We start from the raw sequence: 16,269 nt of genomic DNA, 5'->3' as shown, positions 1-16,269 counted from the left end.
GCAGAAGACCACACTGGCTGCCACTCCTGTCAGCTAAGAGCAGGACACTGAGGCTACAATTCTCACAGGCTCACCAAAATTGGACAATAGAAGATTGGAAAAACGTTGCCTGCTCTGATGAGTCTCAATTTCTGCTGCGACATTCGGTAGGGTCAGAATTTGGCATCAACAACATGAAAGCATTGGACCATTCTGCTGGTGGTGATGGTCTAATGGTTTAAGGGATTTTTTTCTTGGCACACTTTAGATCTATAAGTACCAATCATGTCAATGCCACAGCCTACCTGACTATCGTTGCTGACCATGTCCATCCCTTTATGACCACAGTGTAGCCATCATCTGATGGCCACTTCCAGCAGCATAATGCTTACTTGAATAACGGTTTCATGAACATGACAATGCGTTCACTGTACTAAAATGGCCTCCACAGTCACCAGAGCTCAATCCAATAGAGCAGCCTTGGGATGTGGTGGAACGGGAAATTCACACTATGGATGTGCAGCTGACAAATCTGTAGCAACCATTTGATGCTATCATGTCAATTTGGACCAAAATCTCAGAGGAATATTTCCAGTACCTTGTTTAATCTATGCCACAAAGGACTAGGACAGTTCTGAAGGCAAATTGCGGTCAAACCTGGTACCAGTAAGGTGTACCTAATAAAGTGGCCGGTGAGTGTATGGAAGTAAATAAAGTCTGAAAACAGATTTATACCAACCTATTTTCATTTTCTCCAAATAAACACTCTAAATTATATTGTTATTAGAAACATTTCTAACATAAAAACAAATGAAATTTTTTTCAAAACTAATAACTAGCAATGGCAAATAAAAAAATATATACTTTTTACGTTACAAATTTGACACATTTGTGACTTTTTCCCGTTGCTTTTTGCTGCTAGTGTCTGTGTGATGGCTAATAAAAAAGGACAATAATTTTGGGCTAATCTTCTTACTGTACCTTCAGGCTTCTCTCTTGCACATTTTCTCCCTCTCGTTTTCTTTTTGTCTTTCTCCCTCCCCTCCGTCTTTAACTGTCAGCTTATTGCCTTCCTTTTAGCTGACTGCAGCTTTGCCTGCTAAATTGAATTAGACACTTTGTGGCTCGCCTTTCATTACTTTTAATTAAAGTGTGTCAGCCTTCAGCGTATCCCGACTCCAGTCATATATTAGTCTGAACTCTGCCAGCTAAAATACATCAAAAATTCTTGTTTTATAAGACTTGTTTTTAGTTACTCCTTCTATTTCACAAAGTAAAGAGTACTTAAATATATTTAACTCCACTTTTGGCTACAGGCAGGTGTTGGTGTTTCTGATTGGAAGGATCTGGTTTCTGAAGCCACTGGTGAAGTCTTAAAAATGGGCAAATCACCAGTCGCTCTACTTTTCCAAGCCTTACTGCAGTTCTCCGTGAAGATGGGCGCCAGGTAGAGGATTATTAAATAGAGCTCTTTTGTAATTGCATTGTTTTAATTGTCACCATGGTATTCGAATTAACTTGTGAGATCACTTTGACCTGTTCTGTGCCGTGTGTTTTGCATTACATTGTTTGCTTAAGCATTGTATTGTTATTTAGTCTATTTAAACCTTGTGCACTGATCAAATCGACTACCCTTTCATTATTTTTGTAGCTGTTTTGCCACATTGACTTGAAAACCATGACACCAAATAATCATGCATTCTTGATTGTTGGTGTTTTATCCTCTTAGGAAGAGGAAAAACGTTTAATTTTTACTGTCGATCATCAGTTGGCAGCATTAACCCTTTAGATGCCCGTGCAGAAAAGGTTTCTGAATTTTATATGTCTTTTATAATTCTCATTATAATGGAAGTAAATGGAGCAAAAACAGCCACTAACATAACGAAAGGATAGTAAGTTTGCCCAGAGTGTATTGTTAAATTATTACAAATTTTCAAAGTATATTCCCAAAATATGTGTCAAAATAATATTTGTTGTGGGCAAATTAAGCCTCAAAATCACTTCAAAGTGGATGAAAACATCCCCAACAGCACACAAGGGTTACAAATGTGAGGTAAACGGAGGTTAAAGTAGGTCAGGATCAGATTGATTATGGTTCGTTGTTCTGCAGGGAAACCCGTCGCCTGTTGGAAAGGATTGTTTATGCTCCAGCCTTAGGTGGATCTGAAACAATGGCATCAGTGGCACGTTGGTACCTCCTGCGCCACCTGCATGCCAAAGATGACCTGGAGCTGATTGATGTGAGCAATTGCATCCTCTTTCACTACTCTTGCGGTTTCTTTCATCAGATTTGATTCTAATGCAATAAAACATGCTGAAAATTCAGCTTTGAATATTGGTCCAACCAATGTTTTATTATCAATTAATTAAACATTTAATTCCCTAAACTCTTGCTGCTTTCCACCTAAAAGTATGCACTTTTTTGTGAAGAAAATGTGTGTAACAGAAGAGTACTACTTCCTAATTAGCAGACATTAGCATGACAGTTATGTTACTTAGTTACCTCCCCTGTCAATCATCTTTACACATCATCCACATTTCTTTCATATTTAAGTCATTCAAACAACTTTACCAAAGTTGTTTGTAGTTTGTTTCCACTTTTTACCAGAGTTTGTAGTTCTAATCAAATTCACGTCCAACGTATTGTGGGCAATTTTAGCAGTTAGAGGATGGTTCTACTCTTCCAATTTCTTCCAGAAAAAGCACTCCATCCAGAAACCTTTGGCATACTCTTTTCAAAATACTATGGTTCTGGACATACTACTTGTAATACATTTTAGAACGGATACTATAGCAATTGGGACACAGCATGTATCTTTGGTAACCAAACTTTCCACATGACTATATTGGCTCACCAAAAAAATCTAAAATTCTGATATTCATTACTCACCATCATATCATTCGAATCCCCTGAGACATTAGTTCATCTTCTGAACACAAATTAAGATTTTTTAAATGAAACCAGAGAGCTGTCTCATCTCCCATAGACAGCAACAGTCATAAGATGTTCAAAGTCTGGAAAAGGAACCTAAAACATTGTCAACGCATTCCATGTGACTTCAGTCTTTAAACTGTAATCATATGAAATTTTAAGAACGCTTTAGTGTGCAAAAAAATAAAAAAATAAGAACAACTTTGTCCACCTGTGTCTTCAGAATCAGATCAGGCTACGAATTTACTATGGCCAATACGACAGTTGTTGATTCTAATGAAAATAAGTCATACTACCTGTAGTAAAAGCACACCCAGACTTGTTTGTAGGTGTAAGTGCATTAGGTAAAGGAGTCTGCTAAAAGCATACATACTGTACAGGAAAACTTAAGCACCGTAAAGATTACATAATTTTTGTTATAACAGTCACCATATGAGATGATGTGATTTTGTCTAGATACAGTCATGACATGTTTGTGGGTAACAAATATGCCAGACTACACGTTGCTACAGTACAGTACGGTACCGGTCGGTACGGGTCACCTTCATCAGGCTTGCGTCTCCACTGCCAAAAGGGTACCAATGGCGTAGTGTACGACAGAAAATTTCAGTCAAGTCATTCTTGTTCGAGGAGGGGTCGTGCACATATCATATGAGAAGCACTTCTCAGAAAACAGAGGCTTTATTCACATAAATACTTGCGTATACTGTGTATACGTTCATGACTAACCTTTCTATGAACATGATTTGATTATGACTGCAGATCAATGATAAAAATAGCCTACTGTAACATCTGTATTTCTAAATTACAATTAACATTATAAATGCATCATATATGAACACATACAGAGCGTTACAGTCTCCGATATGTTACCAATTACAGAAAAACTACACACAGCATACATTTACTCCTTATTTGGGTTCAAAAACACGCAACATATAGCCTACAGTCAGTGCAAACCTCTAATCTGTATCTTTAATCTCCACCAGCACGTGTAACCTCTGTTAGAAAGTAATTCCGTTATTCTGAGTTCATAATAGTCCAAAAGATCATGATAATAGTTAAACATGGCAGTTTGTTCATGTTTCAGGTTGCTGAAAGAATCATTTGCTCCTTTGACTTTTCCAGCTTCTCCTTTGTTTTTTTCACGCTTCACTCTCGCGTTTGTCTGTTTCTGAAAGGATCGGATGTCAGAAGCACTTCAATAATCACCTGCATGTTATTATCAGCTTAAGAAGTTATTTCAAAAATAGACGCATGGCGAGCTCTTGGAAGAAAGTGAAACTGCACACATTTTAGACGTCCTCGTAAAACAAAAACAGGACAAGGCAGATTTAGTTTTTCTTGGGTTTGTGGCTGTACATCAAGACAACGACAAGGTTTGTTTGCGCTCAGGCTCGTTATTATATGTATATATTTTTTACGGTGAAATGTCTTGGCTGTGTTTTTATGGCGGTTTCTTTGTTTTCATTCTCCTGGCTTGTTGCAGGAGCGAGTGACGTATCTCTGTAAACCAATAGCATCCAGTTGTATGTCTAGCTCCGCCGTTTGGTACCCTTTTGTTGTGCTAGGTACCCTTTGTAAAGGGTAACCAAAAAGTGGTATGGTACGTTTCGCTTTTGGGTACTTTTTGACAGTGGAAAGAGCCATAGAAGCAAACCAAACCGTACCATACCGTACCACTGAGTGAAAACAGGCCACAAGAAAACACACGAGTTACAAACTTAAGTTACAAGTTGTCCTTGTAATTAGCAATCGTGTGTTTCAAAGTAATCGAGTAATTAGGGAAACCGTTGTTTTCTCACAAGTATAAGCATGTGTGTGTTTTCTAAATTAAAACTGTAGATCCAGGAGCAGTTTCCTGGTAACAGCTGTAATCAAATCAGTAACAGCCGGTTACCTTTAAAAATACACTCATATAAAATGACCCACGCTGCATTTTGAATGAGAACATAATGTGTGATTTGTTAGTTTACATGGTAATTCCAGTACTCGCTTACTACCAGACTGCAGAAGTGGGTTGGCTCTCAATCGCCAACATTTATCTTGTTATTCTGTCATAGTCCAGTAATGACACATCATGCAGGCAAGTGTACTCCACAAAGCTTTCTCCCGTGTTATGGAAGCAGCGCAGTCTTCTCTCTTTCATTCAGCCATTTTAAACGCTTAAGAGATTATGTGCTCCTATTGGTCAGTGTCACCCATGTGGGAAAAATAAAATATGCTAAACTTTCTGCGATGGTGTTGTGAAGTATCGCAGACATGGCTTTAGTTGTCGTGTTGTATGCCACACTATATGATTGAATCTTGTGTCCCGATGTCCATTTGTTGGTTACAAATCCCCTCAACCCCCTACATCAGGAAAAAATGACGAAATCATGTAATCTTTTTGTAAGCACAAAAGTGTTCTTGGAGCTTCGTATGGTTACAGTTGAACCACTGAATCACGTGGAATATCTTGATACTTTTTTTTGTACCTTTTCTGAACTTTGAATATCTCAAAACATTGCTGTATATGAAAGATGAGGGAGCTCTCTGAATTTATCTAAAATATGTTAATTTGTGTTCCGAAGATAAACGAAGGTCTCAGGATTTGAAACGACATGAGAAGGAGTGATTAATAAAAAGAAAATTGAGTTTTCTTTTTTTTTTTTTTTTTTTTTGCCATTTTAGCCTTTATTTGACAGGACAATAGGTTGACAGGAATTGAAGTAGAAGGGAGAGAGAGGGGTAGGATTGGGAAAGGTCCACAAGCCGGGATTGGAACTTTAGGTGCCCAGAGCGCCGCCGCACCATATGTCGACACACTAACCACTGGGCTATCGCGCCGACAGAATTTTCATTTTTGGATGAACTACTCCTATAATGAGATGAGTAATAATAAATCACAAGAAAAGTCCTCACAAAAAGAATGAATATTTTTTTGGATGAAACGCTTTATTTGTAGTCCTGGCAATATATCTGTGACTTGGCTAATTCACCGCCTACCTGCTGGCTGGTTGGGTGAGTGATTTCTGTACAATCTATAGTAATTTTGCAATGTCAAGATGACACTGCTTTTTTCGAATGCAAGGAAAAATAATGCTGCTTTATGCAAGTTGCTTTGGATTATAAGATGCAGCACATTTCAGATAGATGAAGAATATTCTGGAAAGAACAGTATTACCATAAAATGGCTAATGAGGTCTCTCTACAGCAGAAACCCTGTTATGGCTAAAGAGTTGATAAATCACAACAAACTTTTTTCTCAACAAAAGGTGGACTTTAATAGATCTAATTAATTTGTGTTCCAAATGTGAGGCTAAAAGGTTATGTCACCTGAAAATGAAAAATCCTAGTATTAATTAACTCACCCTCATTTACTTTGAAACACAAATTAAGATATTTTAATTTTAATCTGAGAGCTTCCTCATCCTCCATAGAAAGCAATAGTTTCGAAACATTCAAAGTTAGGAAAAGTAACAAAAAACCTTGTCAAATCATTCCATGTGACTTCAGTGGTAATAATATAAATCTCCCAAAACTATTTTGTTTATACAACTTGTGTGTAATCATATGAACCTCCAATAACATGTTTGTGCACCAAATATACTGTAAAAAGGAATCCCTTCATATTCACCTTATTCACCGCAGGCGGAGCCATTTGAATCTTTTTGGCTCAACTTCCAGTCTTATTCACGTCTATTCATTTTTAGGGGTCAAAAACAGCTCGTAATGCTGCTTTACGTTGCAAAATGATCTTTTCGTATAATATTATTCTACTTTTTATGTATAGTCATGCAAACACTTGTTTGTAGAGCGAGTAGTTTGACCGTTTTCTGCAGTTTAAAATTTCTAGTCATTTCTCCCATAGGCAACTGAATCAGAAGTCCTAAAACAATCGCAAAAACGAGCGCACTTCCGTATTGTAGAATAAGGTCAATAGGGCTGGGCTATAAAATCGGTCTCTGTATTTATTGACTGAACACCATTGTCAATAACAATTACAAAAAAGTTTGGTATGACGTTTTGGCAAGAAGGCTATAGACGTGCACGCCGCGCACATGGGAGCAAATGGGTGTGCAAGTGGTATGTGCCACACGTGCATTTTCCAGGTACACCTAGTTGAAAAACATTTGAACTTAAAATTAGATCTAACCAATCTACACAATACACACATTTCAGTAATAATGGTACACTAATTACCTCAGACAAACACAGCGCACCCAAACACTGCATTTTACTTTTCTCCATAAACTTGCATCGAAGCCGCAGCAACGTTTGTCATCCTCTGAGAAAATGGTTGATGGTCACTAGTTACGAGAGACACTATAGAAAATGGTGAAGAAAACCTTGCGCTTGTCACTTCAGGTCAGAATTACAACACATGTGAAAACGAGTGCCGTATAGCAGCAGTGAGGAGAATGTAAATGAAAAAAGGATGTAAGAAAGTTGCCAGAGTGGCTTTTTAGTTTCTTTTCTTGTGCATCCCAGTCAGTAGCACCCCATCTGAAAAAGTGATTGAACTTCACAGTTTGTAATATGTATTTGAATAATGATGGTTACATTTGGTTCTTTTACATGAAAGCTCAGATTTGATTATCATAATTTGTGTTGTTTACAGTTTGAGGTTTACTGTATAATTATTATTGACACCTTATGTGACAGCAGATGTTGATCTACTTTTACCATTGCACACACTTTATTCACTGTAACATTTTATTTATCAAGTTTAAGAGTCTTTAATACTTATGTTTATTTTATTATATAGAGATGAGATATTTTGTATAAATATTTTAGTTTTTGACTATTTGATTTGATTTATTTATTTTCGAACAAAGTATCATACATAAAATATTATTAACAAAAGAATACATTTCAACATGGTCGAAAATGGAGTGGGATGAAGCACAAGCTTATTATTTTCCCACCCCATTACCACATACAGTAGGTGAGAGTTCAAAGTGGCTATTACCGCCGTGGCTTATACCGCCGCCGTTTGAAATAAATGCTGCTCTGTTTTTAGTGTAAGACCGCAGTTTGTGAAAAAGCCGCCAGGGGGCGCAAAGGGACGGGATGCGAACGGAAAGAAATTGCCTTTACAGCAGCTTTAAATATGCTACTGTGCTTGTAAATGATATTAAACAATAGGTCAAAGCATTATAAGTCCTTCATTAATCATTTAAAATTTGTTAACACACTTTATTGTAAACTTTTTAAGTGCAAAGAGGACTCGTTTTGGAATTGAAGAAATAAAAGACAACTAACATGAAAGCACAAACATTCAGTACAATAAGTAGTCTTAAATAAATAAATAAAGCAGTCTTTTAGCCTGCTTTTAGTGTTTGCCGTTTTGATAGGACTAAGACAAGACTTTTTCATTTATGTTTTTATTTATGTTTTTATTTACATTTTCGTTGTTGATTATATTTTACTATCTTATTTTATGTCTGAATTATTGTACATAATAATAAACGAATAATGAAAATAAATTAAAAATCTTAGCTGATGTTTCGGAGTCGAAATAATATATAAAAGAGAAATGTTCTTTTAACAGTCCCTATATATTTAATCTTTTTCTTTCTTTTTTTCCTGTCATTTCTCTTCAGCAAATTATATTTTTTAAAGCTGCTTGATTCTTTTAAAACCGAAAGCAGAGCCCGTCAATTGGTGTTTTTCCATAAGATACGTTTATCCTACGATAATTTATCCTCTGATCCTTTTGCATAAAGGTTTTAATAAAAAAAAAAACAGGTCACTTAATTACTTTCGATGTGCTAAAATATTTGTTAAACGAATGTTATTTAAAAAAAGCATATGCACATATTACAATTGTAAAATAGTCTAAAATGCATGGTCTAGTCAGAAATAAAAGAAATTAGTTATATTTAATGCATAAAATAGGCTAGCCTTTTTATAAATTGAGTTTATTTGATTTTAAACTTTTAATTGCATTTTAACGTCCTGTATAAATAATAAAAGTTGCATCAGATTGACGAAAAAACGAATATTAATACCTGCAAACAGGGCCACGGTTACTTTTTTTTCACTGACTGGCATGACTGGCAAACGCGTCAGAAAAAAACTGCTGAATCTCTGCGAATATTTGGTTAACTTATAAAACAAATGTCTGGTTTAGTGATGTTAGTAATGCATAGAAAAATGCAAAGCAGAATTCTCCTGAGCTCATTAAACCACTGATGACAGCGACGGAATCACTGGCCCACCACGTTCTTACGAACATATTTTATTTATTAAAGGTATTATTTCATTGACCTGAACATAACCAGTTATAATATAATTACTAACCCATCGTTTAAAGCAGGCAACACTCTATTCAGCTATGTTCTGTGTTTTTACTTAAAAATATTTTCGTTTTGGCAAATGCTTGGAGCGTAATATAGATATTTTAAATAACAGGTAGTAGGGGTGGGCGGTACACCGGTGTCATAGTCATCACCGGTGTGACATTGCGCCACAACATGGATTTTCTAATACCGTCAATACCGTAATAAATCAATTATGCGCCTTGAACGGCTGCATTTACATCAATAATAGCTAATTCTAAATAATAAGGCATTCAATTTTCTTCAAACGTTCAGTTGTGGTCTGAATACATGTCCTTATACTACAGGGCTCGAAATTGCAACCATTTTGGTCGCATGAGCGCCCGAAATTTAATCCATGCGCCCTCATAATATATTTGGGAGCATTTGTGTGTCTGAATATAATGAACAGGGAGATTTTGTTACTGCAGGAAATACAAACGGCTGAAGAGTGAAAAGTGCACAGGTTTGCAAACCTCACCTAAAGTTATAATAATAATAATGGCGCAGATGACAGCGATCATGACATGAGGTAAATGTTGATCCGCCAGCTGAGATCAATCGAGTGTTTTCGGAGAAGGTGCCCGAATCTTGATGCGTTGCATTCACCGCGTGTTCAGCGCAAATGTCCACTAAATATAAAATCTAACACTGTACACATCATCGCCAAAGAAACTCACCTTTACTAAGTTTACACTGAAACTACGGCTCATAACAAAGAGCGGAATTGCGCTGGTGGTCATCATGAGAATCCTGCTCTGTCTGGTCATAAATTGGTGCGGCTGACTCGCCTGCTTTATTCCACCAACACAGAGAAATGAAGATCAGCTCATAACGAGACTGAGCATTTACAATGAACCAAACCAAAACTTTTAAAGAGTGATAGAAGTGAGACTTTCTTTTGTCCGTTCTTCCTTGAGATGTTTTTTATTTTGCTATTGAAAGTAATTCCATGATATTATGCCGTCACCGTTCAAAAGATAGAAACATTCATTTTCATAAGGCCCCATATTTAATGCGGTTTCGTTTTTAAACGCATAGGTTTTGTTACGCCATCCGTCCTATAGGAGTTTTGGATTTTGTGTATTCATGTTTGTGAAAAACACTTAATAGTGGAGACCCCTTCCCCCTTCTCATAACCAAAAGCTTGTCTGTCAGGTGTTAAATAGACATGTTAAATCATGTCTATTTAAGTGTCTTTAATATGGTGTATAGATTATTATGCGTTATTGAAACATCAAGGGGGACGCAGCGAAGTCACTTTTGAATTAAAATTGTATTATTTTAAGCAATTTTATTATTTTATGCAACAGCCTTACATTTAAAACGGAAACTTAACGGCGATTAAAATCAAAAAGAACTCAGCCTATAAGGCTAGATGTTTTCTTTCCCTTATTTATTAATTTATTTGTTCATGTGTTTGGCGCATGTAACTCGTGTGCCATCGGAAAACTAGTGTAATGACGGCAAGCCATCTTTCCCAGACTCGGGGCAAAGTCCTGCCTCTCCTTTCACTCCGTCCCGAAGCCCCAGCTGGCCCTCCTGGCATCCTCTGCGTAAAACATATGCTGGATAAGTTGACGGTTCATTCCGCTGTGGCAATTACAGACTAATAAAGGGACTAAGCCAAAAAGAAAATGAATGACGAATGAATGAATGAATGAATGAATAAATAAATAATAATAATAAAATAAAAATAAGGTAATAATCTTTACACACAGATTCCGCGTGAGTGGCCTTTTTTAATTTAGAGATGGTACATTTGAATTGCCTCTGCCACTTCTTCCCCCACCTCAAACCTGAAAGTTGAAGAGAGAACTATATTCTTTGAATAAAACTATTGAGCTATAAAGGGAAAAAACGCAGAAGAAATTTGCCATTATATTAATTTTAGCACAGCTGCCAGTCATTTTCACAATCGTTTTTCAGTTAGGGATTAATATTAAAGTAGCCTAGTAAAAATGTCTATACTATAATATTATAATTTGTTATATCCATTATTATTATTATTATTATTATTATTATTATTATTATTATTATTATTATTATTAAAGCTATACAATTGACAAAACGCAGAACCCTTAAAAAAATTTGCTTTCATTTTGACATAGCTAAAGCACACGTTTAAAGTTATGTAAAAAAACATCCCATTCTACAGCAGCAGTCAAGTTAGGACACTTAAAAATGCCTTTTGCGTTTGAAGATGATCGACCTGCGAAGTTATGTTTACAGTGTTATAAAAGAAAAAGGTAGGCTATTTAGTGCGTGTGGCCGTAGACAGGCTTTCTGTTTGATAATGCCTAAAAATTTAACTAAGTAACACATTAATTTTAGCAACTATTTTTAAATGGCATTTAAAATTTAAATTCATTTTTTAATTTAATTTAACATTTAAATATAATTTAATTTAAAACATTTATTTTTTCCTCACTGATTTTGGTTGGGTAATAAAGCGTGATGACTCAGATATGATCTAGTTTAGCTTGCATGTGTGGGCATATTTTGACGTCTTTACCTAAAACTTTAAACATTTATAATATTTAAAATAAAACGGAAAGAAATAAGGAGACTAACATAATTTAAACCACTTATTTGGTGCTTAAACCACCTTCAGAAAGTTTTGCCAGCTGTGGTAGAGCGCAACGGAGGCTCCACTGGAATGTAGCAGATGTGTTAAAACTTGGTATTATTTTTTATTAATGTGTTTTTGTGTTCCTCGTCTTGTACGTCGCCGTGTTATTGTGCGTCAACGTCACGTTTATCTGTCCAAGTGCGCATATAGTCGAACATTTCTGCTCGACATCGGTAGAAACAAACTTCACAAGTTAAACTCCGCGGACACTGATTAGCTGTACATCATTCGTCTATTACTTAAACTTATTTCTTCCTTTACTTATCTCTTCCTTTCACATGAACACATTCTATCCTTTTGGCATATCCGACAAACTATATGTTTGCTTTCATTTTATACCCGTATACCTTGTAACATAAACCCAGACAAAAAAACAAAAAAACCTAGTACTGCAGGTAGCCATTAATTAAAATTTCATCATATCTTTCTCTTTTTATACCTTTTCAATCACCTTCATTGTTATACTCCTTTAATAACATATATTTATACAACTTTTTAAATTGATTATTATCCTGACATTGTTTAAGAGTCAGATCTAGACTGTTCCATAGTTTTACACCACAGACAGATTTACACAAACTTTTTAAAGTTGTTCTTGTTTGCAACCTCCTAAAATTTAGTTCTTCTCTCAGATTATATCCCCCTTGTCGTTCTTCGAAAAACGTTTGTATGCATTTTGGAAGTAGTTTATTCCTAGCTTTAAACATAAATTGTGCTGTTTTAAATTTTACCAAATCATTGAACTTAAGTATCTTTAATTTAAAAAATAAAAGATTTGTATGCTCCAAATACCCCACATTTTCTATGAGTCTAATTGCTTTTTTCTGAATTGTACATACGGATCGTAAATTAGATTTATATGTATTCCCCCAATATTTCAACACAATAACTCATATATGGCAACATAAGTGTGTTATATAATATATACATTGATTTATTGTCCTTTACTCATTAAAACTATTTAATGTTGGTAAATTAAAATAAAATGGTTAAATAAAAAAAATTGCAATAATTATAGATATCGAATGATATGAAACATGATATTGTGATTTCATTTTTTTTGCAATATCGCCCAGGCCTATGTTCATATGTTCAATAATAATGGATTTATTTCGAAAAACTAAATGCTTATTTGAAAAAGTCACACTTGTAATCTTTTCTACTGCGCTCCAACAAAATCTTATTAAAAGCTAATTGTGAGACATAGTAGTTAACCACCCAAAATGAAAGTTTTGTTATTTACTCACTCTCATAAAACTCTTATTAAAGTGTGCAGAGACATTCATTCATCTTCTGAACCAGGTTTCGTACAGGAAGTTACCTTTTTTTTCCAATCTCAAATGGCTAAACAAAATTAGATAATTAAAACCACAGGAAATAAAAGTATTTCAGGCAGACACCCAAAATAACCCAATGAACTTGAATTTAACATGAGTTAAATGAACTTAAATTAGCATAATATGGATATTTTAAGAACAACAATAACTCTAGCTGTATTTTTTGATCTTATAGACTCTGTTGGTGAAGGCAACAGCAGCAGGAGACAACAGACTGGTGGATTTCCACAGACGCCTCTACCCATCCAGCTGAGACACTCCACCATCCTCAGACGTTTCACCATCATCTTCCCAATAAAGTAGCAGCAGTTTACTCACTGATCAATGTGTTTACAAATCGGAAGTCTTTACATTACCAAGGACATTTTAATACAGTGCATGCAAATAATCTCTGCTAAGTGCTGCTCTTTTAATAGCAGTTTGTCATCATTCAATTAGTCTATACTTATTGTATAGCACTCACATGGGCGTTGAGACATAAAACATGACATGAATGATTCATGATTATTTTTTATGTGCCTTCCCTTAAGTCACAGACTTTCTTCATAATTAGTAACGCCACAGGGCTCGGCTAACTGTAATCAACTGTAACCGGTATATCTATTATATAACTCTTAAAAAGCACTTCTATCTCTATTGGAGCACTGCTTCTGATCCAAAATCACTATTTGGCACATCTGTAAATGCAGCAGTGGGACGTCTGTTCTTCAGTTTGTCGGTTTGTGGTGGGAAAAGCGAAAAATTAAAATGAATTGCTTTTTATCTGACGCACTGTTATCTTTGCCCTGCAGAAACACTGGCAAAATGAATGACCCTCGGTTTTTTCTGCTGTCATTTCCTTTACTCATCATGTTCACAACTGACCTGCAGTCCACTGCAAGCCATTGTGTGTCCTGAGGTATTAAAGCACATAGAAGGGAAATGAGGGAAATGAAAATAAGCATGGTTTATAATGCTGGGGATATTTATGCTTTGCAAGTATGGACTTGTGGCTTGGAAAATTAAAAGGAAAACAAAAAGGATGTTGTATTTATTCCAGGGTCTGTTACAATCAATACTGGCCTAGGGACGTGTGGACAAACACTGAACAATTCATCTTCCTTGTTTTTCAGTAGCGAGTACTGCACATCTAATCTTGGATTTGCTGTAATTGCACCTTGATTGAATTTCATCAGCTATGATTGTTCACTCAGAATCTGATTTTGAAAAAGAGATTTACAGGAATGGACCTCAATGAGAGCGGATAAATCCCTTTTTTTCTTCTTTAATCTCAAGCTTATTTGATTGTGTTGTCCATCTGCCCACATTCTGCTGAATCATACTTTGGTGATCTCAGGCAGGTTCAATATTTCATCATACACTCACCAGCCACTTTATTAGGTACACCTTGTTATTGCCTGGTTCGATAGGGTCAGCAATGATCAGGTAGGCTGTGTGCTCAAATAGCATTGAAAAATAGCATTACGGTGCTAACATCCTGAACTGTTGAAACATTACGTGATGGATTCATGCTTCAATGGTGTTTGTGCCGAAATATAGACTCACAAGACAAGGCAACGTCTTTCTCAAGCTTCCGTTTTCGTTTTGGTGAACCCTTGTAAATTGTAGTTTCAGTTTCACAGGTGTGCTACTCTTCTGCTGCTGTAGCTAACCTGCTTCAAGTTTTAACATGTTGTGTGTTTAAAGATGCTTTTCTGCAGACCTCTGTTGTAAGCAGCGGTTGTTTGAGTCACTAGCTATGTTTCCGCAAAAAAAAGATTCTAATTAAGACTTGCTTACAAAACTGGAATATTGCTTAAAACATTTGTGAATAAATCATCGTTTCCATCTGATGAGTCAAACAGAACAATTATAAATTGATGCCAAACGTCAAAAAGAACAATGGATATTGTTGCAGCATGAGAAGCCACGGTGGGCTTTTATTCATATATTATAAATTACTTTCAGACAAAACACAATGAACGCACATTGGCTTTGAGATGTGAGATGCTCTTTGGGAGCGCAGCCGCTCAAGAGAGATAATAATCCCAAACCATTTTGATAATGGACTTTGGCTGAGGCATTTTAGAATGTGCATGCTGGAATTTATTTGTTTCCATCTTAGTTTATTTCTGTTTTTTTGTTGGATAAAAAGTTTATCCTAGTCTGTTGTGCACATAATGCATCTTGGCATTTTCATGAAGCTGATATTCCAAAATGTGCAATTAAAGGGTCATGAAACACCAATTTTTAAAGATGTTGACAGTCATATATGTGTTCCACGTTGCTAAAAACACTATTAGGACACATATATTTAGCTTACAAGTGAAATTTGGTTGTTTTTTTGCGTTGTTTAAAGCAAATTCGGTAACACTTTATAATAACTACACACTATGAATCATTTATTAAGCATTAGCATCTAGTGAATTCATTATTTAAGCATTAACTCCACATTAATAAACGTTAGTAAGCAGTTTATAACTGCAGCTACAAATGCTCTCTTCTTGACTTATAAGCACCTATATAATGTGCTTAATAATTGTACTTTCATATTTAGTTAATGATTTATTTTTCATTACTAAATTAAGTATTGCATTATTTACAAACCATTTGTATTTAAAAGTAGTTGAGGGTTTTTAGGATCATTCAGAATGAGTTAGTAAATGATTAATAAACTATTGAAATCAACATTTACATATCTTAGTATTCAGGCATATACTAATAGTTAACTAATATATTAATAAATGCTTTATTAACTCAACTTCATGCAGTTTTGTGACCTAATCTATAGTGAGGACTATTTATGCTTTATAAATCCCTTATAAATGACAATTAAAGGCTCAGAATCAAATGAACAATAATCTTTGCAATCTTTTCTAAAAAAATAAAATTACTGTACAGTTTAAACATTGCCAAATTACAGGAGTGTCAAAATACGACATAAAACTGGATAAAACAACAACAACAATGTAATTATTTAACAATATAATAAGATGCAATGTTTAAACTCTACAGTTATTTTATTTTAGATAAGGTTTCAAAGATGTATTTTTCATTTCAAGTACAGTTTTATTTGAGTGTCTTTAAATGAAAAGGAATGAATAA

At 35.2% G+C, this 16,269-nt stretch overlaps 1 protein-coding gene across 1 annotated transcript in view; it reads left to right on the top strand.

The window, feature by feature from the left end:
* The window catches only part of skic3 (SKI3 subunit of superkiller complex), a 63,084-nt gene extending 49,132 nt beyond the window's left edge, over positions 1 to 13,952 (top strand). The window contains 3 exon segments of the mRNA XM_056458478.1: positions 1,296 to 1,426; positions 2,090 to 2,219; positions 13,361 to 13,952. Of these exon segments, the coding sequence (XP_056314453.1) occupies positions 1,296 to 1,426; positions 2,090 to 2,219; positions 13,361 to 13,438 (339 nt within the window). The 3' untranslated portion in view covers positions 13,439 to 13,952.
* Positions 13,953 to 16,269: the final 2,317 nt, after the last annotated feature.

This window comes from Danio aesculapii, chromosome 5 (genome assembly GCF_903798145.1).
Source record: "Danio aesculapii chromosome 5, fDanAes4.1, whole genome shotgun sequence".
NCBI lineage: Eukaryota > Metazoa > Chordata > Actinopteri > Cypriniformes > Danionidae > Danio > Danio aesculapii.
The sequence above is the reverse complement of the archived record's forward strand: the minus strand, read 5'-3'. Positions and strand labels throughout refer to the sequence as shown.